The 25,337-nt window shown below is 38.0% G+C and overlaps 2 protein-coding genes across 10 annotated transcripts in view; one reads left to right on the top strand and one right to left on the bottom strand.

Moving 5' to 3' along the window:
* Window positions 1–24: 24 nt before the first annotated feature.
* On the bottom strand, window positions 25–14,209 carry LOC144632287 (short-chain dehydrogenase/reductase family 42E member 1-like). Of its 2 annotated transcripts, XR_013566879.1 has the most exons (12): window positions 14,018–14,209; window positions 12,753–12,854; window positions 12,016–12,073; window positions 11,351–11,466; window positions 9,939–10,014; window positions 9,412–9,494; window positions 8,614–8,748; window positions 7,746–7,811; window positions 5,724–5,787; window positions 4,273–4,349; window positions 801–2,440; window positions 25–717 (listed from the first exon to the last, which is right to left on the bottom strand). XR_013566879.1 is itself a non-coding variant. In XM_078490903.1 (11 exons), exons 1-11 carry the CDS (start codon window positions 14,195–14,197, stop codon window positions 2,195–2,197), a joined length of 1,203 nt encoding a protein of 400 aa, XP_078347029.1. In that variant the 5' UTR covers window positions 14,198–14,209; the 3' UTR covers window positions 25–2,194. The 2 variants fall into 2 exon arrangements, 1 of the variants encoding a protein (XP_078347029.1); XM_078490903.1 differs by having other exon boundaries at window positions 25–2,440.
* Window positions 14,210–14,233: 24 nt separating this feature from the next.
* The window catches only part of LOC144632255 (uncharacterized), a 38,699-nt gene continuing 27,595 nt past the window's right edge, over window positions 14,234–25,337 (top strand). For 2 of the 8 annotated variants that reach the window (XM_078490860.1, XM_078490859.1), the window contains exons 1-2: window positions 14,234–15,660; window positions 17,007–17,099. In XM_078490860.1, coding sequence (XP_078346986.1) covers window positions 14,385–15,660; window positions 17,007–17,099 — 1,369 coding nt within the window. In that variant the 5' untranslated portion in view covers window positions 14,234–14,384. The remainder of the gene's footprint in view (window positions 15,661–17,006; window positions 17,100–25,337) is intronic. The other 6 variants (XM_078490856.1, XM_078490855.1, XM_078490863.1 and 3 more) reach the window with 4 other exon arrangements.

Below are 25,337 nucleotides of genomic sequence, written 5' to 3'. Positions count from 1 at the left end.
GATCAAATTAAAGGAGGCAATTCATGCACAAAATTTGCTTTTATTTTATTCATTATTGATAATAAATGGTTGTTATCAATTAATAAGCCTTGTCCAGGGTTATTGTGTTGTGTTCTTGGGTAAGATTTGTCCAGTCCCTGAACTCCCTTCCGTGCGAAAAAAAGAGTCGCGGGTAACTTGTGTGCACATGCGCTAGTTTTTCCCCCTAATTTGGGGAAAGAACCATATTTGGCAGCACTTTTGAAATACGTGCGCACAGATGACGAGTTCAACTATGCAAGCGTGTACTAAAGCAGGATCACCTGAATAATTATAAAAAAGCCTAGCTTGCCAGTCAGCAACTACTAAAAGCTAACGGCCAAAACAACAAATCACTGTCCGTCATAGCCTGCGAATACAGCCGCCTCTCATTTCACGTCCCGCAACGAAGAGTTGCGGGACGTGAAATGAGAGGCGGCTGTATTCGCAGGCTATGTCCGTCAACTATCCCTAGTATTTTGTAGCTGTTTAGTATATTGTAGCTGTTTTTAGAATTGGTTTTTGGATGCAATTTAGCACATTTTTTCTTGCATTTATTCGCGCGCTTGGTCGTGTAGTTGAATTCGTCATTTAAGCAAGCAATTCTAACCAGCGCGCGCGTCTCAAGCAAGTGACGCCACATTCCTCGCTTCTGATTGCTCTGTTTTGGGCATGCACATGCAAGTTATCCTGGACTCTCTCTTTGCACGTCTGGTTCAACCCCATAAAGGGCGCGCGGAAGGGGCAGTTGTTCAGGGACTGGACTAATCTTACCCAAGAACTTGTAAAATTCATTAATTATTCATGAGGGTGCAAACCAATCCCAGTACCATATTCAGATCACATGTACACAACTGTAAACCCCAATACAAATCAAATAGAATTAACTTTTGATACAAACTCCTGCTCAGCTAATTAGTATTCATTAACTTTTTATACAGATCTGTACTGATTCGCATAACAATACTTTGCATTCAATTTATTGTTTTCATTTCACAAGTAGAATAAAATATTCGCGTCCGATCTGTATGGCCGTTTACAATGGCTCGCCATTGTAAACGGCCATACAGATCGGCCGCTCATATTTTATCTACTTAAAAAACTCATTAATAATTTATAAAGAAAATACAAAAGAATTTAATGTTTAATGAGTGTCTTTATATCTGATAAAGACACGGCTAAACTTTACGTCCAATTTTCTAGCCCAAAATAACCCCAAATCTAAATATTAGTGCAAGAATGAGTTTATCAACATCAGAAGATTTTTAAGCCGTTCAATAAATTCGCAGCTCGTGTTTTATCAAGTCTAAAACACTCGGCTGTGCCTCGTGTTTTAAACTTGATAAAACACTGCTGCTCATTTATTAAACATTACTTTAATGCCCATTGGCACGTAGGGCAACACAATAACCCTGGACAGGGCTCGACCCCAGACTGCTTGATCAGGAGTCCAGTAGTCATGCGCTAACCAGTAGGCCACGCAGCATTTCCTACAACAGGTGTTGTCTACCAAAACTTCAAATCTTTGAATTTTAAACATTGAGTCCATAAAATGTATTGGAGAGAAAAGGTCCTGCGGGACCTTTTAAAGGGAACCTCTGCTCTTGAAGCACGTTGACACTGAGTCGTTTGAGATGTTGCGTAAATTTCAAATTTTACCGGACAAGGGAGAAATAGGCATTTAATGACGAGAAAGATACGGCTTTTGAATTTCCTGCGCGACGCCATTTTGGAATTTATGACGTCAGTGCGTTGCCCAATTGTTTCACACAAAAGAACCTCTGCTTCCTTACAATAACGGCAACGCAGTGACGTCATAAAATCCAAAATGGCGGCGCGCGGGAAATTTTAAAAGTCAAAAACTGACAAATAAAAACCCAGTATTCGAATGAAAAAACGAATTTGCGACTTTTAACAACCAAATTGATTTTACACTGTTGTTAACCTTTTATTTTGGCCAGAACTGTTTTACAGCCGAGGTTCCCTTTAAAACCGTTCATGGTGATCCCATATAGAGTATAATTTCTGAGAAGATAAAAATACCAAATAATTATTAAAGGCTTTCACAGACTGCATCTACTCAAGACTTTATTATCATAAATATGTTGGTTTTGCCATATGGAAGAATAGGTGATTGCCTCCTTTCTTTAGAAGAACACACACAATAAGTACTGCTCTAGACATGACTAATTTGATAGGTATCTACTCTAGGCAGCCAAGCCAGAAGTAGACAAGCAAACACAATTCCTATAACAATATTAACTAAATGATAAACAAGACGAGATGGCTGCTTCTGTCTTCCATGGCCATTCTTTTTGAAATGTTTTATTACTCCACTGAGTGAATATTTCTGAGGATTGTAGCCAAGATGATTGCGGGCTTTCTTCATACTAAAGTAATGTGTTACTGCTGTCTTGTACACCTATCGAAGAGTAAATATTAATATAATACTATAATTTAGTATATACTAAAACAGTGGATAGCGCTTTTGATTGGCTACTCAAACTCCGAATATCCTTTGTTTTTGGGGGGGCGGCCCTTTTGGTAAAATTTAACATATTTTTATCCGTAAAAAAAATCCTTGATTATGTTTGCAAATTTTTCAAAATATTAAAAGGGTTAAATAATTTTTTTTTTTTAAAAAAATTTTTTTTTTATAAATTTTTTAAAAAAAAAAAAAATATTCTTCTTCAACTTTCGGGAAAATCTTTTGATTTTAGCCAACCCGGCCCACGGCCCCGCCGGCTAAGAAACAGGCGAAATTCCGCGCGACTTTGCAGGATAATTGTTAACTATTCACCTCCCAGCAACTTGCACGCGAAAATTGTAATCCTTGACAGAATAAACTAGTTCCAATATTACCAGAATGTTGATCAGACCCTCTTTTAAATGGGCTAAGTTAAGAGAGGTCCTAACAAGGGTTCAACCCTGCCCTAGGCCTCTTGTCTGGTAAGGTGTAATAGAAACTGTAAACTATAGGGATTAATTTGTGAAAGAAGTAAAAAGTAGTCTGTACAGTGCAATAATCTGGGTGAGAGAAGTTCTGAAAAGCACTGTCATTGGTAATACTGATATTTCAACAACCTGAAGGGAAGTCATCTTCAAAATCAAGTGAAAAGTTGATGGTGTTACAGTCAAACCCCGCTCTACGTACACCTGCTTAATACAGACACCCCGGTATTACAGACAATTTTGTTGGTCCCAACGAAAACCTCATGCATTTTCTTTTTAAGTTAACCCGCTTAATACGGACAACGCACACTTTTTCGTGTCCCAATTAGTGACCAACTCAGTCATACATCGTCAACCCCGCTTTACAGACACTGCTTATCTGCGCACTGTCAGCTTCATTGTTGCGATTATTTGCTAACTTGAAGATATTGGACCTTGTTCAAAAAATATCAGAAATTGACGAGTTAAAACAATTTTATTATAAAAATATCTTAATAGCGTGACTGCAAAGGTTTTGATGAATCTTTAGTCCGTCTGGTTGTGTCGCAAGCCATAGTTAGTAGGGGGGACTGGTAACTATGCACAAGCTAAAAGCCTCCATGCAAACATAGTTGATGCAAAGTAAAGTTACCGTTTTTTTTTTCCAAATGAGTTTGTTGAGGTTATGGTCAGAGTTTCATTAACAAATAAGGAAACTTTTTAGAAAAGTTTCTGTTGCTTTTGAAATGTGTTAATTTATTTCTTGCATATAGTAAAGTGTCGTATTTTCAAATAATTCCACTGTTAAGTTTAGTTCGAGTGTCTAACTAGATCATAAGGCTTTCGTAAAAACTAGTTTGTTACAGTTACAGTCCAATTAAACAACGTTTTGTTGCCAATTATTCACTGAACTAGACATATACGTAGAGGAACCCCGATAATACGGACACCAAGGGGACAGGCCAAATTGTATAAACGGGGTGTCTGTATTAAGCGGGGTTTCAGAAAAAAATACCGATACATGTTTTATCACACAAAAGTCAAAGGCAAACGTTTGCCTTTACTTTCTACCCTGCTTAATACAGACACCCCGTTAATACAGACAATTTGGCCTGTCCCCTTGGTGTCTGTATTAACAGGGTTTCACTGTCTAGTTCAGTGAAGGTGATTGGTTAGTTTTACTGTGATGTTATTGGCTGTTAAACCCATGTAAAATTTGTCAATAGAAATTGGTCAGTTTTGATTCATCCATATTTTTAAGTTGTTTATGTGCATCCTTTCATACGCTGTAATTCATATCACGATGTCAAACCATGTCATTACCTCTGTTCTTGTAAGGAATGGCTGAAAGTTAAAAATATATTTCCCAACCACTGAGTGGACTAACTCTGTTATAAAGGCTGAAAAAGAAATTCAATGATTACAACTTAACAATGTAATGAAACAAATTATTACTTTAAAAGAGACTACCAGGCTAACGTTAATGCACTGTTAAATTTACAAGGATTGATTTGATCACAAACAAGAGTAAAGTCTGCATTTCGGCCTAGTTGCCCATCAGGCTGGAGCTTATCCCAGTTTGTAGCATGAAGCAACTAGGAGTAGTTCTATTCTCTCCATTGATGGGATGATAGTCCATTGCCCCCCCAAACGGTAAATAAAGCCAGTACCCCATTTATACACCTGAGTGGAGAGAAGTACTATGAATGTGAAGGAGTTAGGATAAAATGTGAGCCAGCGAGCCATGCGAGCCAGAAATCCCAAATCCCCCAAAAAGGCTAACCACAAGCTACCTAAACTAACTGTAGGCTGAACCAGAGTACTGTTTAGGCAAACCGGAGTGATATGTAGGCTAACCAATGTGTCATTTAAGCTAAACTGAATGGCTTGCATGGCTTGCATGACTCGCAAGACATGCGAGCCATGCAAGCCAGAAATCCCTAATCCCAATAAAAGGCTAACCACAAGCTACCTAAACTAACTGTAGGCTGAACCAGAGTACTGTTTAGGCAAATCGGAGTGATATGTAGGCTAACCAATGTGTTATTTTAGCTAACCTAAATGGCTTGCATGGCTCGCATTACTCGCAAGACATGCGAGCCATGCAAGCCAGAAATCCCTAATCTCAATAAAAGGCTAACTGCAAGCTACCTAAGCTAACTGTAGGCTAACCAGAGTACTATTTAGGCTAACCGGAGTGATATGTAGGCTAACCAATGTGTTATTTAGGCTAACCTGAATGGCTTGCATGGCTCGCATTACTCGCAAGACATGCAAGCCATGCAAGCCAGAAATCTCTAATCCCAATAAAAGGCTAACCGCAAGCTACCTAAGCTAACTGTAGGCTAACCAGAGTACTATTTAGGCTAACCGGAGTGATATGTAGGCTAGCCGATGTGTTATTTTAGCTAACCTGAAGGCTTGCATGGCTCACATCTCGCGCATGCGCCGCTCCCTTCTCTGGCCTCGCTCCGCTCTGTGGCTCCGGCGCCGTGCTTAGGCTACAATGTGCTATTTAGGCTAACCGAAATGGCTTGCATAGCTCACAGATTATCCGGACCCAATGTGAAGTGTCTTGCCCAAGAACAGAACACAGTGGTACTGACCAGAGCTAGAACCTGGACCACTCGACCTGAGTCCAGTCAATAGGTACCCATTAGGCCAACTTGCTTCTCACAAAATTATTATCATGAAAAAAGTCAGTGCATAAATTATTTAAAAATACATTAGTCAAACAGTGTAATGGTAAGATTGGAATCTAATATATAACTTACCAACCATATAGATAAAAGTGATTGGTAACTTTAATTTGGGAAAGGTGTATCCCAAACCTTCAACCTATCAGGGCAAAATAAGAAAAGCTGCTGTCATTGAAACATCATAAATTCCCATCCTATACCATAAACCTAATTTATTATAGTGGGTTAGCCACCCTTATAAATTTGCATCTCTACTTGATTTCTTGAGGTAGTTCACAGACTATCCAGTTGGGGATAGTGCCAAGAGAACATATGGGAAGAAAAGCCAGTAAGCGAGTAAAGGGGAAGGAAATGAGGTCCACTTCCCTTCAGGTCCAGTAGCAGCGAGATCTCAGATGAATTGGCTTGCCACCCTTAGAGGGAATAAATTATGGAACAAAAAACAGGAACATTGCTCCTAGTCCCCAAAACAGTAGCAATTGCTACACTTGAGGGCCAGTAGAATAACAAGCTTAATAGAGCTGCTCCCGGGGGGGGGGGGGCACTCCCTATAATGGCCTATACGGGGAGGCTCCGCCCGAAAGGGGTACCTTTTTCGCGCTTCAGGTATATAAAAGGGTAGGAATTTCACAAGATTAGGTATGTGAAAGGGTAGGGAAATCTGTCAATTAGGTATTTAAAGGGGTCTTTAATAAAAATATTTCGAACAGACGCATCTTATGGCTGTATCATTTTGATTTATTAAAATTAAACACTACATAAAAATGAGAATAAGACTTTCTGTGTAAGGTATATGTCATGTCATTTAGGTATGTGAAGGGGCTACCTTTTTTTAATAAAAGGTATACGAAAGGGGTACTTTTTCTGTCAAAATGGTATATAAAAGGGTAAGGGGTAAGAGCTTGGGGTGGAGCCTCCCCGTATCAAACCTTTTCAAGTAGCCCCCCCCTCCCCCCCCCCGGGAGCTGCTACACTACTACTGTCCCCTCGCGCCTCACTTGCCACCTAATTTCTTTCCCACTTTCCTCAACTTAGGTCAGCCTGGGTACTCAGCCATTGCTGTCTCAAACCCTGGTTCTTGAGCCCAATGCAATATCCATTAAATATTATTACAAGAGTAAGACAACTTTGCATTGTTTTTGCATTAACTGTTTATGTACTGTATTGACCTAGTCTCTAAGCTCTTTTTCAATCACCAAGATTTCTCAGGAGCATTACTGAGAGAATACAGTAAACACCCGCGTGTAAGAACCTAGTGGTTTAAGAACCTGCTGGCAGAAATTTGCCATTTTAATACCCCAAAATATAAGAACCTCTTTAGCCAAGCAAATTTCAGCAGGTTCTTATATGTGGGTTATAGAAATTTTTTTTATGAACATTTTTAACAGAACATCTCAAACTGTATTTACAAATAAAGAAAAGACAGATTCACATAGACTGTAATATTGTCTTCTTTGGACCTTGCATGAGGCTTGAAGCAATACAGTTATGAATAAATGCTGCATAATGAAGGACCAAACCCATTTATTTTCTTCTCCTACAATCAAAAACATGGCTCCTCCTTAGAAATTAAGAACCTTATTAAGAACCTACTTAGCCTAAATTACCAATAACTACCCCCAAATACAAGAACCTATTTTGCCAAACTTAGAAAATTGTAGGTTCTTATACGCGGGTGTTTACTGTATTGGTCCTTGGACTTTTCAGTACAGATCAGACCTCTGTGTTTATTCCAATGGATTCCAGTTCTCTCAAGACCTTGGGCCAGCACTCTTTTAGTACAGCCCCATACACTTGGTTTGTAATGGGCGAACTAGATAGTATAATTTTGCCTACGAATACTGCATGCGACACGCTTATGCCATAATTCCGACAAAAATCACAGAGTGTAAATGAACCTACCACACACATACACTTAAAGTCATGTTGTAGTCCGTCATAAGTGTATCGCATGCAAGAAACTCATATACCATGTAAATCTACTTAAGATACAAAATTATGGATGTCATAGCCGCCAAGCCTCCCACTAAAAAGGAATCTTGTTTATGTCATTATGTTGACATGTACAGATTCAAAAATTAACTTGCTCTGACTTACTAAAGGTCTGAAGAACTCAAAATTGTTGACTGGTGCGTCATCAGATATGAAATACGCTTCTCCAGCCTGTAAGATTATGTTGTGAATAAAAGCAAATAATGTCAATAAACATTGCATTATGATAATATAAATTATTATCTGATCAGCAAGCTAGAATGAATTACAGTACGGAAAAGGTAAAGGCTCCGTCAAGCAAATCAGCCCATACTGTCAAAGCTTATCAAGGTTTCTGTAGCATTAGCAAGGGTTTTTGGGTGGGCTTATAAGTGGAGGGTTTTATATCCAAGAGGGCTTACAAGCGGAAAAAAAGGTTCCGAAACAGGCCAAGGGAGTGTTGATCGAAATACGTTTTTAAGTTAAAAACGCATAACAAAGCAACATTTGGCCCTGTTCAGTACTATCATCTGACAAAGGGGGGGGGCTTAAATCCGGGGGAAGGGGGGGGGCTTATAATCGGATGTATTTTTTGTTTCCAGGTAGATGGGCCTATAACCGGGGGGGGGGGGGGGCTTATAACTGGAATTTTATGGTAGTTGTTAAGAGACTTATGCAGTAACTATTTGTTCCAGAGGCAGATCTAGGGGGAGGTCGCAGGGGGATGCTCCCCTCCCTGAGATGACCTGTGGCTTAAAATTTGTTTACATCACCAGTCAGTTACACCATTCCTTTAAGCGGTGTACCCCCTCCTTAGAAAAATCCTGAGTGGATGTGCACTCCCTCCTAAGGAATATCCTGGATACCCCCCCCCCTCCCCTGTGTTCTCAGCACCATAAACTGACTACTGGGATCTCAATATCATTTTCTTATTAGAGAGAATATTAAATAGCTTAATCAATCAACTTTATGCCAGGATTCTCTGGCTACTCACAGCTATTGAATTATCCTCCATGAGAGCTTTTCCGGCCAAAATGTGAGCTTCAACCAAATTATTAACATGAACAAAGTCAACAACAGCGTCGTCTTGACCATAAGTGAAAGCAAAAAGTCCTCTTTTCACATACGACTAGAAATGTAAGGAAAGAAAAAGTAATTATATATAAGTTATGCACCTATTGGCGTTAAATAATGTGTTGAGTCACTAGTAATTAACCAATGAGTTCTCAGGCCATGGGTAGGTCAAGTCTACATACAAACCTAGTGGTGCATCAGGCCAGAGGTTATTCTGATTTCCATAGCATGGAGCGACTAGAAGTATTTCTACTCCTTCCTAGATGGGATGCTAGTCCATTGCAGGGTTATCCCCCAGCATTAAATTTGCCAGTACACATTTATACACCTGGGTGAAGAGAGGCACTATGAGAGTAAAATGTCTTGATCAAGAACACAATGTAGTGCCCCAGCCAGGGCTTGTCTCCAGCCTGCTTGATTTGGAGTCCAGCACACTAACTATTAGGCCACCAGGCCTCCCACCCATGGGGAGGATGGGAGGGTCCCCTCCAAAGTTTCTAATTTTTCTTGCCCCCACTTGCTGCCCCTGACTCTCTAGGATATCCTCTGTGTAGTCAATTTATATATATATATTTGTGGTTTAATTTTATCTTGTTTTTTTCCCGTTTGCTTCTTCCCTTTGTTTCTTTTCGCTATCACTGTCCACACATATATTTAAACTACTTGTCAGACATTTTGGTTTTTATAGAAGTCAGTTAAAACATCAAATTATACTTACCACTATTCTGGGTAAATGTCTCAATTCACCTTCTCCATAAATACCAGCTGGTCGCAGAGCACATGTCTTGAGGGTTTTCCCATCTGTAATATCAGTCCAGGAATGGAATTTTTTTGACAGGACTCATCATTTATATGTATTAATTTTATTAGTTATAATCACTCTGACTTATGCACTCTTTTCCATTGCACCAAATGATTCACTAAAGGATCATGGCAAGTGCTATTCAGAATTGCACAAAATAATCTGAATTTTGTTTTTTGTCTGAAACGATTATGACTGATCGATTGGCTGGGACAGTGAGCAAAGTGATTCTTTCCATACCTATTATTTCATTAAATATTCAATATTATTGTTATAACACATTCTTTCCGGTGTATGATGATGGAATCAAAGTTCGAAATAATAACATTTTACTACTAAAAAATTCTGTCTTTAATTTTTTAATTCTTTACACAGTGCTAAGAAATTGTAGGCATCCTGTATTGTTGACATAGAATACATACACTGCTTTATATAAAACGTACCTTGTAGTGTTGAACCATTAGCATTTAAAACAGATTGTTCAGCTATTGACTTTGTCCTGGAATAATGATCAGGATGCTGACAAAAATCACAAATAATTTTATAGAAAAAGGTTAGAGAATATGGACTGGTAGATAAGATGGGCAAGTGCAAGGAACTATCCAACTTTTTTTAAAAAAAAAAAATAAATTATTTTTTTATATATATATAAAAAAAAAAAAACCCCCCCAAAAAACCCACCAAAAAAAAAACCCCCGGGCACTAAATCGAATCATACAATTATAAATTAAAGCTCTTTCAAAACCGTAGGGTTGTCAGTGGGTTTTTGAGTAACAGGTTCCATCTCAAAAGTAGGGGGCTACGAAACACTCAGAGCTTGATAAGACACACTCAGAACTGACCTACTGACGCGGTATTCAGAATAGTCGGTGAAATGCGCAGGTTGCCGGCATATTTTGACAACCCTAAAACCGTGCTTAAAAAATAATTAAAAGTAAACATTTCAAATTATTTTCACTTTTATTGAGCATATTATATTTAAAAAATAAATTAGCTAAAGCTGTGTTACAATACTATCATTAAAATAAAAAGAATTTGAGAACACAAAAAAAAAATAGAAAAAAAGAGCAGCAGATAAGTGTTATTAGTAATTCTATCCTCTGGATGGGATGCGCATACATCACAGGTTGCATTTTACTATCATTTTGTCAGGTTGCCCTTACAAGTTCTACATCTCTAGTAGTGGGAGGTAAGAAATCAACAAAATGACCCTCGCAGCTAAAGCTTAAACTTGTAAATGACGCGGATGATCGAAGGATTTTTTTGGGTTTGAAATTTCGATTCCAGGATTTTTTGGGGTTGGAAAATCTGGAAAGTATTTTTTGGGGGTGACTTGATTTAAAAAGGGGATTTTCTTGGGTATTAAAAACAAACTAAAGTGCCTTGGCACGGCCTTAGCATATTTATGGTATGATGAATAAACAAACGCAAGCGTTCAATGATTTATGATTTTCTTTGTGTTATATTATTGCCCCTCCTGGCAATTAAAGGGTAATTTTCAGGATTTTTTTGGGGGGTTTTTTCTTGGTCCAGGGATTTTTTTAGGTAATGTCGAAAGACTTTGGGATTTTTTTGGGGTCCTGAGTTTTGCCTCCATTCGATCATCCCCGTCATTTACAAGCCATGCAGAGTACCCCCCCCCCCTGGGTCACAGGGTTTCCCCTCTTTATACACTTGGGTGGAAACAACCCCGGGCAGGGTTAACCTTCCACTTCGATAACCTCAAACTAAAACTTAAAAAAGTTAGGTTAATTATATTTGCTTTGAGATAAGAGAAATAAATTCTAAAACAGAGTAACTTAGATAAGTGTTCAAGATCACTAAATTATTCACACACCAACAGCATAAGTTTTACCTTGTCTAGTGGTAAGTAGGGAAGAGATTCATTTCCGTTTCGTATAACCTGTCCACCAAAAACTACATTATAAGTGCTTGTATAAACTAGATGAGGCACATTATACTGGCAGCAGGCTGCAAATAAAATCAATCATATAATATTATTTTAAAATTACAGCACAAGCATCCTTCACGAAGTTCATCACTGACAAAAGAAATCATTTTGAAACTTAGCATTTGACTAATTGATTATGCAAAGAAATAAATTAGCATTGGTTATAAAATTTTATTATAAAATGTCGGAGGAATTACGCACGCTATGATTGGTCAGTTCATTTCCATTATAGCTCCATAAAGCACACGGCTTATGTCACGTGTATGCTTTATCGAGTCAAAATGCATGTGGCTTACGTCACAAGATTGAGTGCACGAAATTTCTTTAACATTAAATAAAATAAATAAAAAACTTTTTCCTCATGCATTGTTGAGTTCTAGAAGCACTTGGCAATTTTTAAAAAACCTTGAGAAGTGCGAGAAGCTCCCGGCTGCACATTGTGATTCTCTATGCACTTCTCTTGAGTTCTTAAAAATTCCTGCATGCTTACTCTAGTATAACTCAACAATGCACTGGGGTGGGTTTTTTTATTTCTTTATTAATAAATATACAGTATGTATCCTACTGACCTTCAATAACATGTTTGGTTCCGAGAATATTGACCTTCTCTATCTGCTTCTTGTTTAACTAAAAATCACATTAAATTCATTTTTATGTGTGTCTTATTAATGAATTTTTTTTAAAGAAGGCTGGCGGTTCTCACTAATGTGCACGCCTTCCATGGCATATGAGCTTAATATATAACAAGCAATATGCCATGGCTAGTTTTTAACAAAGAGCCATATAGAATTAACACACAAAAAAATCAGCTTAAGTCTGTGTCTGAGCCCACTGGCCCATTAGGCTGGGGCCTTTTTCCAGTTTTTATTGTGTGATCACTTGTAATTGACTAGGATTATTTCTACTCCTCCCGAGATGGGATACTAACTAGTCCATCCGCCTATTTATACACCTAGGTGGAGAGAGGCACTGTGAGAGTAAAGTGCCTTGTAAAAGAACACAATACAATAGGCTGTCTGGTGGCCTAATCATACATCATACCTCCAACAAGAGAAAAAGCCTTAGGCTAAAACAAGTTAAAGAACAAAAAGAAATTTCCGATAAATGAATTTTTACATCCTGTTCTTGGATGGAACATACACTAATTTGGTCAAATTATCTGACTGACTCTAGGTGGCAGGTTTTTTAAATGCTTTAATTACTAGGCCTTTAATTTCTCATTGACAATCTTTTCCCTTGTAAGTTAGTTTATAATTTATAAATTCAGCCCAATTTTCAAGTAAGATTATATAGCAAAATAACTAACTTGTTCTCTTCCAGACATTCCATATGATGCACTGTGGAACACTGCATCAAGATGTTGACCACTGAATATCTTTTCCACATCTTCTTTCCTGGTTATGTCACCCTAAGTAAAACATTCAAAACTTTGAATCCTTGGATCAAATAAGAGTCAATTCCCAGGTCATTCCTGTTTTAACCTTTCCTTATAAGAGCCTGATTTTAGATGTTCAATAGCTTTTTTTAGGTGGAGTGAAGGGAGGAGAGCAAAAGCCTTCCTGTTGAAGATGTACCTAATTTTCATTCCTTATCCATTCATTTTAGAATCAATTAAGATCTCTGGAAATCCCCTGTTTTGCATCACTGAAAGATGAATTAATATTTATGGTAATTAGTTTTTTTCTTTTCCTACCCAGGGCTTTTTGTTAAGCAGCTTTCTGACTCTCTGAGGGTTTTCATTACATTTTAACCAATAATTTAAAAATTCTTCAAAGAACCAGTCCACAGTTGACATGCAACATTTGCCCCTGGTAAGAAATCTAACAACTACCACATTGACTCCACTCTCCCCTCACATTCCACACACACAAACATTCTTAGGATTTATTATCAGTCAAAAGAGACCATTTTGCACCTATCAATGTTAAGCTGCTGCAGGAGGGGGGGGGAGCTGGGCATAGGCAGGGCATTTGACTCAGCTAAGATTTTCTGTTCAAATGCACAACCCCAGCGCATTTGTGGATGTTCAAAAGTCACTAAACTCCAATAAAGTATTGTAAGAAAGTCTATTAATACCGTCAAAAGTCCGCACTATGGGCAGAAAATATTGCTGTCAAATCCCCGTCCTATACCGCCCCCCCCCCCCCCCCCAGCGGCTTAACATTGATATGTGCATTAGAAAGCTGCCAAAAAGGTCTAAAAATTGTCAAAAGGAAATGGTAGGCTTCAGAATGCTAAATGAATTTTAAATAATTCTGCCTGGTACCACAGTATCTCCTGTTTTCGGTTTTCATTCCATCCCTAAGAATGTTTAAATATAGTCTGATTTTTCTTTAGAAACTTTTGGACTACTTTTTTGCAGATTATCTTCAGACATGATTCATTGGTGAGGACGAAAAAATCTCACGCGTACTGACTCAGAAAAAGTTCCTAGCTATAGTATCTTTCCCCACAGCGGTCTGTTTTTTCATGAGCATTCTAGAAACTAAATTTGAACTAATTTTGCCAGCGTTCCTGTAAACACTTACGTAACACCGGGCAAGTCTTTTAAGCTTATATGACTGTACGAACCTGGACACACTGTAACTGCTTGTACGCTGTTTTATCCAACGGCCAAAAAATATCAAATAAAACCACTTCTGCGCCTTTTCTCTTCAGCGCTTTTCCCAACTTGAGACCAAAATAGCCCCCTCCTCCCGTCACAAGCACTCTTTTTCCTTGAAATTCAACCAGATTCGTCTCTTTCGCCATATTGTATGAGCCTGCGGTGAACGGCATTTTACTTCGTGTAAGATGTGGCTTTGTGTCCCACAGTTTTGAGCAAATAGAAAGACAGCTCCCATCCATCCCGGGGCTCCCATCTCTGCTAAAAGAAAATATTTTGCTTCAAAGCAACTACAGACTGAATTAACCAGTAAAAGTAAGATAATCAGTGCGCATGATGGGCAGTGGGACAATATCGAAAACTAGTCACCCAAGCAGGAATCAGAGGAATGTCGGATTTGTCAAAAAACAGAAATTCTGCAATGTTATGTTCCTCTGCAACGAGTGGAAGTCGTCGAAGGGTGGTTTGTCAACCTTTAACAGAGAGTTTGCTGTTAATTTGGCAAAAACATCGAGTAATAACAGCATCAAAGTTCATTGTTATGTCTCGCAAAGCGATGAGCTAGACAGAGAAGATGCCAGACAACACGGAGTGAATTTAATCACTGCTAAGAGTGTTCCTGGATCTGCTGATCAACTCGATTGGTTAATTATTCCACCACCAGAACTTCCGCATCCCGATGTCGTTGTTGGACACGGAAGAAAATTTGGGACCCCTGCCTTTTTCATCGTCCGAGCTGCAAAGTGCAAGTGGGTACATTTTGTCCATGTGTTTTGTGAAGATCTTGGAAAATACAAACTAACAGAAAGCGGTGTAGTTGATACTATTGAAGAGAATGAAAAGAAACATAAAAGTGAGATTGAGCTGTGCAGAGCTGCAGATGCAGTTGTCGCTGTGGGTTCACGACTACAACACAAGTACAGCAGAAGTCTTCCAGGACTTGAGGTAGAGGTCATCACTCCTGGGATATTGGAAAAGTTCTCCAGTGAAACAACACAGCAAACCACAGTGGCAAAGAAGTTCAATGTTTTTATGTTTGGCCGAGCATCCTTTGAGGATCTTACCCTCAAAGGTTATGATGTTATTGCAAATGCCATAGGTTCCCTTGGCAAGAAGTACGAGCTGACATTTGTTGGTTCACCTACAGGTGGACACAGAAAAATAGAACAATGGTTTCTTGACAACACATGCATAAACCGCAACCAAATAACAATCCGTAGTTATTGCAATGAGCAAGATGAGCTCAAAATGATGTTCCAAGAATCAGACTTGGTGGCTCTGCCTTCTAGGACTGAAGGGTTTGGATTGGTTGCCCTGGAAGCCATTTCTGCTGGTGTCCCTGTGCTTGTTACTGATGAATCTGGAATTGCCGAGGCTTTGGAGAAAGTAGAGGGCGGAGAGTCTGTTATTGTCGAGTCAGAAGATGCTGGGGAGTGGGCACAAAGGATCCAACAGCTATCCAACCAAAGTCCTGAAGAGAGAGAAAACAATGCCAAACTACTCAGAGAGAACTACAAGAGGATGTATTCTTGGAGCAAGGAATGTGGGAAATTCCAAAGGATAATTCAGAATTTGGTAGGACAGCCACCTGTTACTTCTAATCTAAATGGTATGTACATTTACATTTGCTTTTCTTAATAGTTTTATATGTTAATGAGCTGACTGTTCAAAATAACGGCTGGTCAACGGACAGTGTCCAGTCAAGATGACAATTTGTCCGGACAAAGTTTTGGATTGCTGGTCATTTTGACCGATCAAGTACATTAGGATTTATAGCTGATGACCGGCGGATCCAGGATTTCAAAAGGGGGGGGGGGGTGGATGGCAGACCATTAGGGCCTAACCCTAACCCTAACCCTAACCCAAAGTGGCGGCAGACGGCGACACGTGGCGTAACAACAACCAGACATGAGCAAGAGCTAATTTTTCTTTCTTTATTTATTTTCTATTTCAAATAAAGTGACATTTCGAATTTTTTTTACTGAAAAACCCCTGGGACATTAAGAAGCAATCCTCTTCATAAAAATTGCAGCCAAAACAGTGAAGAAATAGCAAAGGGTTTAATGCCATGTAAACAAAGACGATCTAATGAACAGCAGAAACGAGTGACAGTTTAAGTGCAATTTTTAATATTTTGACCGATCAGAAACGACACGTGACCGAGCTAAAATCTGTCAGGCCGGTCAACATGACCGGCAACTGTCCGAAAATTATTTTGATCCCTGCTGTTTGAAAGGTTGTGTCTTTTTTAATGTGAAACATGCATAATGTTTCAAAAAAACTTAATATGGACCCTGCCAGGGACTGGGAAGGCTCTATACTAGAGCCTTGAAAGTGGTCATTGCATTGTGTTCAGGCGCAGATCGTTTTTTTCCAAGTTTTGATATAAAAAAATGCAACACTTATTCATTCAAAAATAAAATACAGTACATGAGGAGTACTATGATGCAAACCTGATTGCGAACACTACTTGCCTCTCATCTGCCAATTTGCAATTTGCTAAATATCTGAGGAAAATGGAACTGGTCAATGTCTTGTTTGAGTGACATATTATCAAAATATGCAGAAATGGCCCTTATGGGAGCTAAATCTAAATTTTTTGGGGCACTAGAGGCTTGTGCATTTGGCACTCAATGTTATCAGAAAACAGTCACCATTAATATTTCCCCTGGATCTGCACCTCGCATTCTTGAGCAGTACACTTTACTTTCATAGTGCCTCTCTCCACACATGTGCAGAAATGGGTACCAGTGAGGTCATAATACACTGGGCAACCCTGTGAATGACTAGCATCCCATCTAGTGTAGTGGGGAGAAAAAATACCCCTAGTGCTTATGCTATGGAAACTGGGATCACTATGTTGACCACTTTGAACTATAATAAATTAACTAGAAAACAATTTGATCTACAACATATACATTTTTCATATTACTGTATATTAATTATGACTGATAGATTCACAAACAAGTTCAGCTGTACTGGTAACAAGACCTGGGGCCCCCTTTGCTGACAAAATGGATAAAGCTGACAAACATGAGTCAACAACAGGTAATTTGTTCTGTTTGTTTTTTAACTCTTTCCCCGACACCCTTTAGAAACCTAAGGACGTTACTTTAAATCTCTGTAAAAGAAATTGTACTGTCACTTTTATTGTGTACCTTTGAAGATTAGCAACCTTAAAAAACTTATGGCAGTGTCCTAAAGGCTCAACTTGTGGCCTCAGTTCAATATTCAATGACGAGGAATTTAAACTAGCTTGCTATCAAAAGCTGTTGTATTGTTGTAGGGTTTGCAATTAGAGCACTGCAGTGGAACCTACACAAAAATAGATTGAAGCTGTTTGTTTAATCAGTTTAATTAAATTGTACCAAAAGGTTAAAAGGATAAAATATAACCTTCATTTTTTTTTTTTTTAATTTTATTCAGCATATGACACAACAATTACAAAACATACTAAAATAACAAACAGTATCGACAATTCACAACATAGTTCATTATAACCGTTAACGTACTGACAATACTACAAGACTAGAATAATTACTAACAAAAAAAATAAGTTACAATGATATACGCTGCTTACATTAAAGTTACTTACAGAAGAATAAATTACCTACAAATAACTTACGATCATTGATAAATATATAGTTAGCTTACAATAACAACTCTACAAAATACGATGATGACGAACACACTTATATATTAACTAACAGAACCGAAATTATTTACTTATAGATTATTACCATGAAAGATACAAACGCGATTACATTGCTCACAAAATTTATTATTCAATATCTAAAAGAGATCGAAGAAAGAGGAAAAAAAAAGACAGTTACAGTTGTCATGCTGTTCAAATAGTTCAAATAATAATGATGCCATCTACATGACTAACAAAAAAGGAAATGACATAAATTAATTTGGGATTAGTACCCAATTAGTACCCAATATTAAAATAATCTTTCTTTTTGATCTTACTTTCCGTTTCATATTTAATGGCAATTTTAGTACAAAATCCTTGAATTGTGGGTTGAATTTGGCATCTTCTGCAGTCCCATATAAGTAATTTACCAATGATTATAAAATAGTTCAGTAAGTTGAGTAAAGGGCATGGTTTGGATAATATTCCAAATAAAATATCTTGGAGGGAAAGATGAACCTGCTGATTTGAGATTTGGTGCCAGTAACCTTGAAACTCACTCCAGAACCGTTTAACAAAGGAGCATTGATAAAGAAGGTGGTACAAGGTTTCCGGTTCTGCCTTGCAAAATGAACATAGGTCGTCTGTTTTAAAGCCTATTTTGTGTAATTTTGAATTAGTTTATAGAATAGAGTTGAGCACTTTGAATTGAAATCCTTTTACATAAGATTCAAGTACAACAGAGTGTGGCAGACTAAAGATTTGTCTCAGCTGATCGATAGAAAAGTTAAAATCGTTCTGCAGTTTGTTTATGATATTAGGAAATTGTGCTATTTTGCGAACAAGAAGTGAGTAATAGTCTTTTGATTTCTTTTTTTTTGACGTCAAAGATGTTATCGTCAATAAAGAAGGATGGAGGAGCTAAAGATGGACAGGAAATAATATTCTTTAAAAAGGGCGGTATAGAATGGAGAAGGCCAGCCCATTGCAAATAACTAATATTGGTTATCTTGTCTGACCAGTGGCTTAGTGCATCGTTTATATTTGAATCAAAATGTAGGTCTTGGATACGAATCACGCCCGCCTCAAAATACTTTTTGTAGAAGACTGGTCTTTTTTCAATACGAATTTCCTTATTATTCCAAATAATATTTTGCCAATCTCGTTGAGAGGCAAAGGAATCACGAAACTCCGACCACCATGAGAGCATTTCACTGTAGAACTGAGAGAAGATGTTGTAATCCTTTATATCATAGTTGCAATTTAAAAAGAAAAACCCTCCCATGGGATCCAGCAAGTGGTTTAGATATGATTTCCATGTTCCGTTGTTGTCATTAAATATGCGTTTTATCCATGCCAGCCTTAAAGACTTGATCATGCAATTTAAATCAATCATTTTTAAACCGCCTTCCTCGTATTTATTTACTGCCGAAACACGGGTGACCTTATCCGTCCCATTCCTTAAAAATTTAAACAGCAGTTGATTCAGTTCTTTCACTAATTCTTTAGGTGTAGGCAGAACCGAGCAAACATAAACAAATTTTGGAATAAGAAAAGATTTGATGATTGTAACCTTGCCGTACACAGATAAACCTCTAGAGGACCAGATTTGGATAAGTTTTTTAATACTATCCAAACGTTCAATGAAATTCTATTCTTTTAATAGTTTTGGGTCGTACGTGAAGTACACCCCCAGTGCTTTAATTGGCTGGTTAGGCCATTTAATGCCAAACGGTTGTGCTTTGTTTTCTTTTGATGAACCAATCCACATACCCTCGGTTTTTGTGTTATTGATCTTGAGGCCTGAGATATTCTTAAAAAGGTCTAATACTTGAAATAGTACTTTGGCCGAGCTAGTGTCGGCGAGCATTGCTGTTGTGTCATCTGCGTATTGTAATAGTTTTGTCTCTTCCTTGCCAATAGAGATACCCTTTATAGCTGGATTTTGACGAATGGCAATTGCTAACGTTTCTACAGCTACAATGAAAAGATAAGGAGAAAGTGGATCTCCCTGTCTAACGCCTCGCTCAAGTTTAAAAGGTTTTGAAATCATGCCGTTGTTAATAATTTTATGCAGCTTTCTATGTTTTTGTAGAACAGTTTTACCCAGCGGAGAAAGTCAGAACCAAAATTAAAAGCTTCAAGACATTTAAAAAGGAAATCCCATTCAATACTATCGAATGCCTTTTGAAAATCAATGAAAATCATTAAACCAGGGATGTTTTCTTTAACAGTCCAATCCATAATATCATAGATGGAGCGAATGGTTTCGCCAATAAAACAATCTTTAATATACCCTGTTTGATTATGATGAATGATATGAGGTAAGACATTTTTAATTCTCGAGGCTATTACTTTAGACATAATTTTTGCGTCCATGTTAACAAGAGAAATTGGGCGCCAATTTTCAACGAGAGAACGATCTTTACCTCTTTTTTCTATGAGAGTGATAAACGCTTGCTTTTGAGATTGGGACATCTTTCCTTTTTCGAAACAATCATTAACACATCTAATAAAGCAATCGCTGAATAAAGGCCAAAATTTTTTGAAGAACTCGATCGGAATTCCATCGTTCCCTGGAGTTTTGTTGTCTTGAAAAGTATCGAGAAGACGGAAACAATCCTCCGAAGAGATTTTACCTTCACATGATTTTTTTTGTTCTTCAGTTAATGTAGGAATATTTAAATCATTTAAAAAGGAATCAATTTTAAGATCAATGTCCGTAAGAATATTATGAGTCTTGTACAAGTCACAGTAGAATTGTTCTACTTCCTTTAGTATACAGAATGGATCTGTTTTGATTGCCCCGTTTATATGCAGTTTTCTTATGTGTTTCTTGACGTGATTTCTTTTTTCTAAGTTTAAGAAGTATTTTGTACTCTTCTCGCCTTGTTCGTGCCATCTGGCGCATGCACGCACAATAATTCCTTTTGTTTTCTCTTCATAAAATGATTCTAATTGTTTCTGAGCGGCATATAACAGGGTAGCATTGTCGTCACTAGGGTTGGTTTCAGCAGCTTTTTTCGCTACATTAAGTTTATTCTGGAGTTTTGTTTCTGTTTCATTTTTTTTGCTTTGATCTTCTTTTGGAGTGACGGATAGCGTGGGATCTTATGTTATATTTGATCCAATCCCACACACATCGATCATCAGAAAGTTCTTCCCGTCCTTCCGTAATCCACATTGGGATCATTTCAGTAACACTGTTGACATATTCTTCATCATCTAACAAAGAGCAGTTCATCTTCCAGTAATTTGGTCCTCTACACTCGTTATATGGTTCTCCGCAAAATTCTAGATAGATCGCGTCGTGATCGGTTCTTATAGCAGGAATTATATCCGTCAGTTGTACAGAATCATTTAAGTTATTCGAGATTAGCCAATAATCCAGGCGACAAAAAATTCGAGGAGATTTTTTACTCCATGTGAAACTTTTAACGTCAGGGTTTTTAATTCTCCAAATATCTACTAAATCAAGTTGACTTTGCAAGCAGACGATGCGAGATGTGACAGATTTTCGTTGAATAAGAATACCGCCTTTCTTGTCAATAGTAGGATTAAGTGGACAATTAAAATCGCCTCCGATTATGATGTTGTTTTCGGAATCCAGATCCTCGTTTTGCAGCGTAATAACTAATTTGTTTAAGAAAGTTACAATTTCTTTATCTTTATTCGGTGCATATATGTTTACTAGAACATATATCTTATCTTTGATTTCAGTTTTCAAAATGATGTAACGTCCCAAAGGATCTATAATTTTTTTATGTATGGTGCAGTCAACACCCTTCTTAATTAGAATTGCAACGCCGCGAGAATTAGAGCTGCCATGGCAAGTTAAAAGTTCCGCGCCCCATTCATTTCTCCACTGATTTTCCGCTGCTATCGTAGAGTGAGTTTCTTGCAAAAATGAAATGTTTGCGCGTTTCCGGCACCAATTAAAAATGGCCCTCCTTTTTTTAAAATTGCTTATTCCCTTTACATTAAGCGATAATAGTTTTAGCGCCTCGGTCATCTTTTGAGATCACAATTGTCGCAAATGAGACTGCAGAAGGAAGATTGAAACAAAGGAAAAAGTGATAATGAAGTATTTGAAATGACAACTGTAAATGCAAATCCAAAGTCGAAAATAAACAAATATAACTTAGTTAACAGAAATAAATACGGTACAAAGCCAGTTACTTCGCGAATGCAAGGTGATCTAAAGACTAAATAAAACGGTTTCCACTGAACAGAATTGAGTACAATTATTAATACATAATACAATACGAGAAATATAAGTTGAACTACATAAAGTAAAAACACAAATACATCAATTATCCATCCGACGTGCATTTGAGAGCTACAGCTCTCCATCTGCTTGGGTATTACTACTCATAATTGAAGGCCTAAGCGCAAGAAACGCACTTTGTGTTTTGGCCAAATTAAAAAAATGTCACAAACAACTCCAAATTTCGCATGCAAGTTCGTTTACGTGTGCTTAACATTGATCTGTATTCAAATTCACTGAATCTAGCTTTGTTTTTTAGAAATTACGTATGCAAAGAACAAAGGCGTTTTGCAAAGCTTACGTTCTCCACCGTCAGCCAGCAGCATGAGTTTTTTGACACATCGCGTGTAAATCTTTCCTTCTAGCGTTATTTAACTGTCCGGGGAGGTTGAAAAACGTGTCAGAGCCATGATTTTAGTTCCTATCCACCATTTTGAGGATTCGCTTTAAGAAAAGGACTGGACTGAACACATTGTGACGCGATGTCACCTGATAGGCGTCACGTGAGAGGAAAGAGAAAAAAAAAATGGCCGTTTGTTCCTGAAAATCATTTGAAGCCTTTGGTTAGTTTTAGCGTAAGTGCTGCTGTCAGGTGGTTGAAGGACATCATTAAGTCTGAATACCCGTAAGTTTACAGCATCGCTCGAAGAACTGAGTGATGTTTCTGCCTTTGTTTTGTACAACAGCGCTGTTTAGCGCTTCGGAAAAAACGTTGCACAAACCGAGGTAGTTTTGAGCCTGGCGGCATAGAGAGTCTAAAACAAGAGGTTTCTTGCCGGGAACTTCGTCAACGCGAGTTTTGCAGGATCCGCTTGGGTGCTGCCGCGACAAAGTTGCCGAGAAGTGACCTGGTTTTAGACTTTAAAAAATTCTTTATATGTTCCCCAGCAGGACACCTTCCCTTCGCAAAATATTTTCTGTGTCTCATTAAATATTCATCAATGAATCTATCGATTCGTGCGAACGAAAACCTCATAAGTTTATCTTGTTTTCGCGGGATTTTGTAGATGTGTGATGATGTAAGGAGTGGAGATAGAAGTGAGAGCAAGCCGGCGGCACTCAACTGAAAGCAAAACTAGTATAATGTGACAACACGAGCAAACCTATTCAATCAACAATCAGTCTTTATTTCACTTTCACCTCGGCAAATTCAGTACAGCTAACGGTAACGGTAACAGAGTAGAATAGTCTTGCCCGAAACAACAAAAACTAGATAACTGCAAACAGACTACAGAAAAAGCTAGCTGCAAGCAAACTGGCGTGAAAGCTTACTGCATTAAAAGCGCGATCTATAAAAGGTTGAGGCTGACTCTGATCCTAAACTTAACTTGAAACGGCTTAACTCCCTAATCCCTTGGGGTTAGTGTTAAACTTTTTTTTTTTTTTTTTTGCGTTAGGGCTAGGCTTTTGCGTTAGGGCTAAGTCTGTAACCCTAATCTGAAACTCTAACCCTGACCCTACGGCCTTGGGGTTACCTTTTGCGTTAGGGCTAGGACTGTAACCCTAAAAATTTAGCTGACTTCATCGTCTTGAGAAACAAAAGGTTTCCTTTGTTTATCGCGCTAGCAAAAACCTTGTCTTTTTGCATGTGTTATTTTTCGAAAACGAAGGAAAGACCAGCAAAATTAAATACAGGGCAGTGTTGAGCACACGTAAACGTACTTGCGTGCGAAATTTGGAGTTGTTTGTGAGAATTTTCAATTTGGCCAAAACACAAAGTGCGTTTATTGCGCTTACGCCTTCAATTGCACCATAATATGGAAGATTTTCTGTTTCCTTTCCTCTGTAAACTTGACCATTTATTATCAGTTTGTCAACCTTAAAGAAGGCTTGTTGTTTGTCTCGCTTAGCTTTCTTCAGAACCGGGTATAGTTTTGAATGGATATCATCTATTTCTTTAGGATAATCATGTGCAAGTCCAATTCCGGTGTCTTTCAAGTTTTTGACTGAAGACCAAACAAATTGTTTGTCCTGGTAGAAACTGAATTTTGCAATAACAGGTCGTGGCTTATTAGGATTGTTTTGGTTGCGTCGAGTTGGCAAACAATGGACCCGCTCAAACCGAATATCATCAACATCCTCTTTTGGGATATTCATTTTTTCCTCAAACATAGATTTAACTAACTCCTCAGTATCACTGGGCGTCTCACCTCTAATCTCCGGCAAGTTGAATATCTTTATATTCTCTCTGCGGGTGTAAGCCTCCAGCTTAATGTTCCTGCATCTTAGCTGTTGGATGTCCGCTTTCAGCTTTCTGAGTTCATTATTGTTGTAGGCTGCTATGGAACACGTGTTGACCATGCTAACTTTGAGTTCGGCTAACTCTTCTTGATTGGAATCGACCGAAATTTTCAAATTCTCATTCTCCTCTTCCACCTGTGTTAAGCGTGTTTTCAGGGCTTCTAATTCAGGCAACACGGCTAAAAGTTGGTCAATTTTGGCCTCCATTCTTTGCATGTTTGCCGAGGCTTCACAGCACTGGCCGCACTCCGCGAGGGTTTCTTCGTCAGTTTGAGAGCCATTTTCGCGTTGTCTTTTGCGCACTGGCTTTCTTTCGCTTGAATCATCCTTTCCTGATGCATGCGCATTTTACAATTTTACAGTAGTCTACATTTTTTCTGGAACTCTCATGAACACCGCTTGTTGTGTGTTTGCGGTAGGATTCCTGCAGACTCCGTGGCTCCAAGTGAAAACCGCAAATTAATTAAATTAGATGTTAAGACCTTCGTCGCTTTCGTAATTAGGAATGCAAAAACTTGCACAGGGATTTTCGGCTTGAAACTCTTGATAAACAGGAAACAACTGTCCTAGCTGTACTGCATTTTAAAAAACCTCTCTAAAGAGATGTTTTTTGATTAGATTTGTTCCCTACTTTTGAGAAACGTCTTTCGTGCAGTTTAAACCGTAAATTAATTAATTTAAAGTGAAATAATTGGCTTTATTATTGAAAGCAAGACAAATGCTATCGATGTTCGCCGTGAAACAAAACTAAAACGAACAAAAGTATCATGCTACAGCATTTTCAAGGAAAACAAAAGTATCTTGTTACAAATGAACAAAGGTGTTGTGTTACGTTTGCAAAGATTAGCTTAGGAAAAACCCGAGAAGAAATACAAGAGGTGTTTCAACGTCTAATTGAAAGTGAACTGAAGCAAAAAAAACATAAACATAAAACATAATACTTTCAATTGTCGACTCCATTGCATTCTGCACTGTCCTTTGAGCTCTGAGTTTCATAATTATTTTAAACTGTTATAATATGATATTGAAAGGTTTACCGGTACTTTATTTCATGTTTGCAAATTATGTATGTTGTAAAAAAGGATTCAGAGTGGATAAGAATGGACTGCACTGGATTGAAAAAACATTATTGACTAACGGATTC

The sequence above is a fragment of the Oculina patagonica genome, chromosome 12 (genome assembly GCF_052425735.1).
Source record: "Oculina patagonica isolate OP01 chromosome 12, crgOcupat, whole genome shotgun sequence".
NCBI lineage: Eukaryota > Metazoa > Cnidaria > Anthozoa > Scleractinia > Oculinidae > Oculina > Oculina patagonica.
Note: the sequence above shows the minus strand (reverse complement) of the source record. Positions and strands in the feature narration are given on the sequence as shown.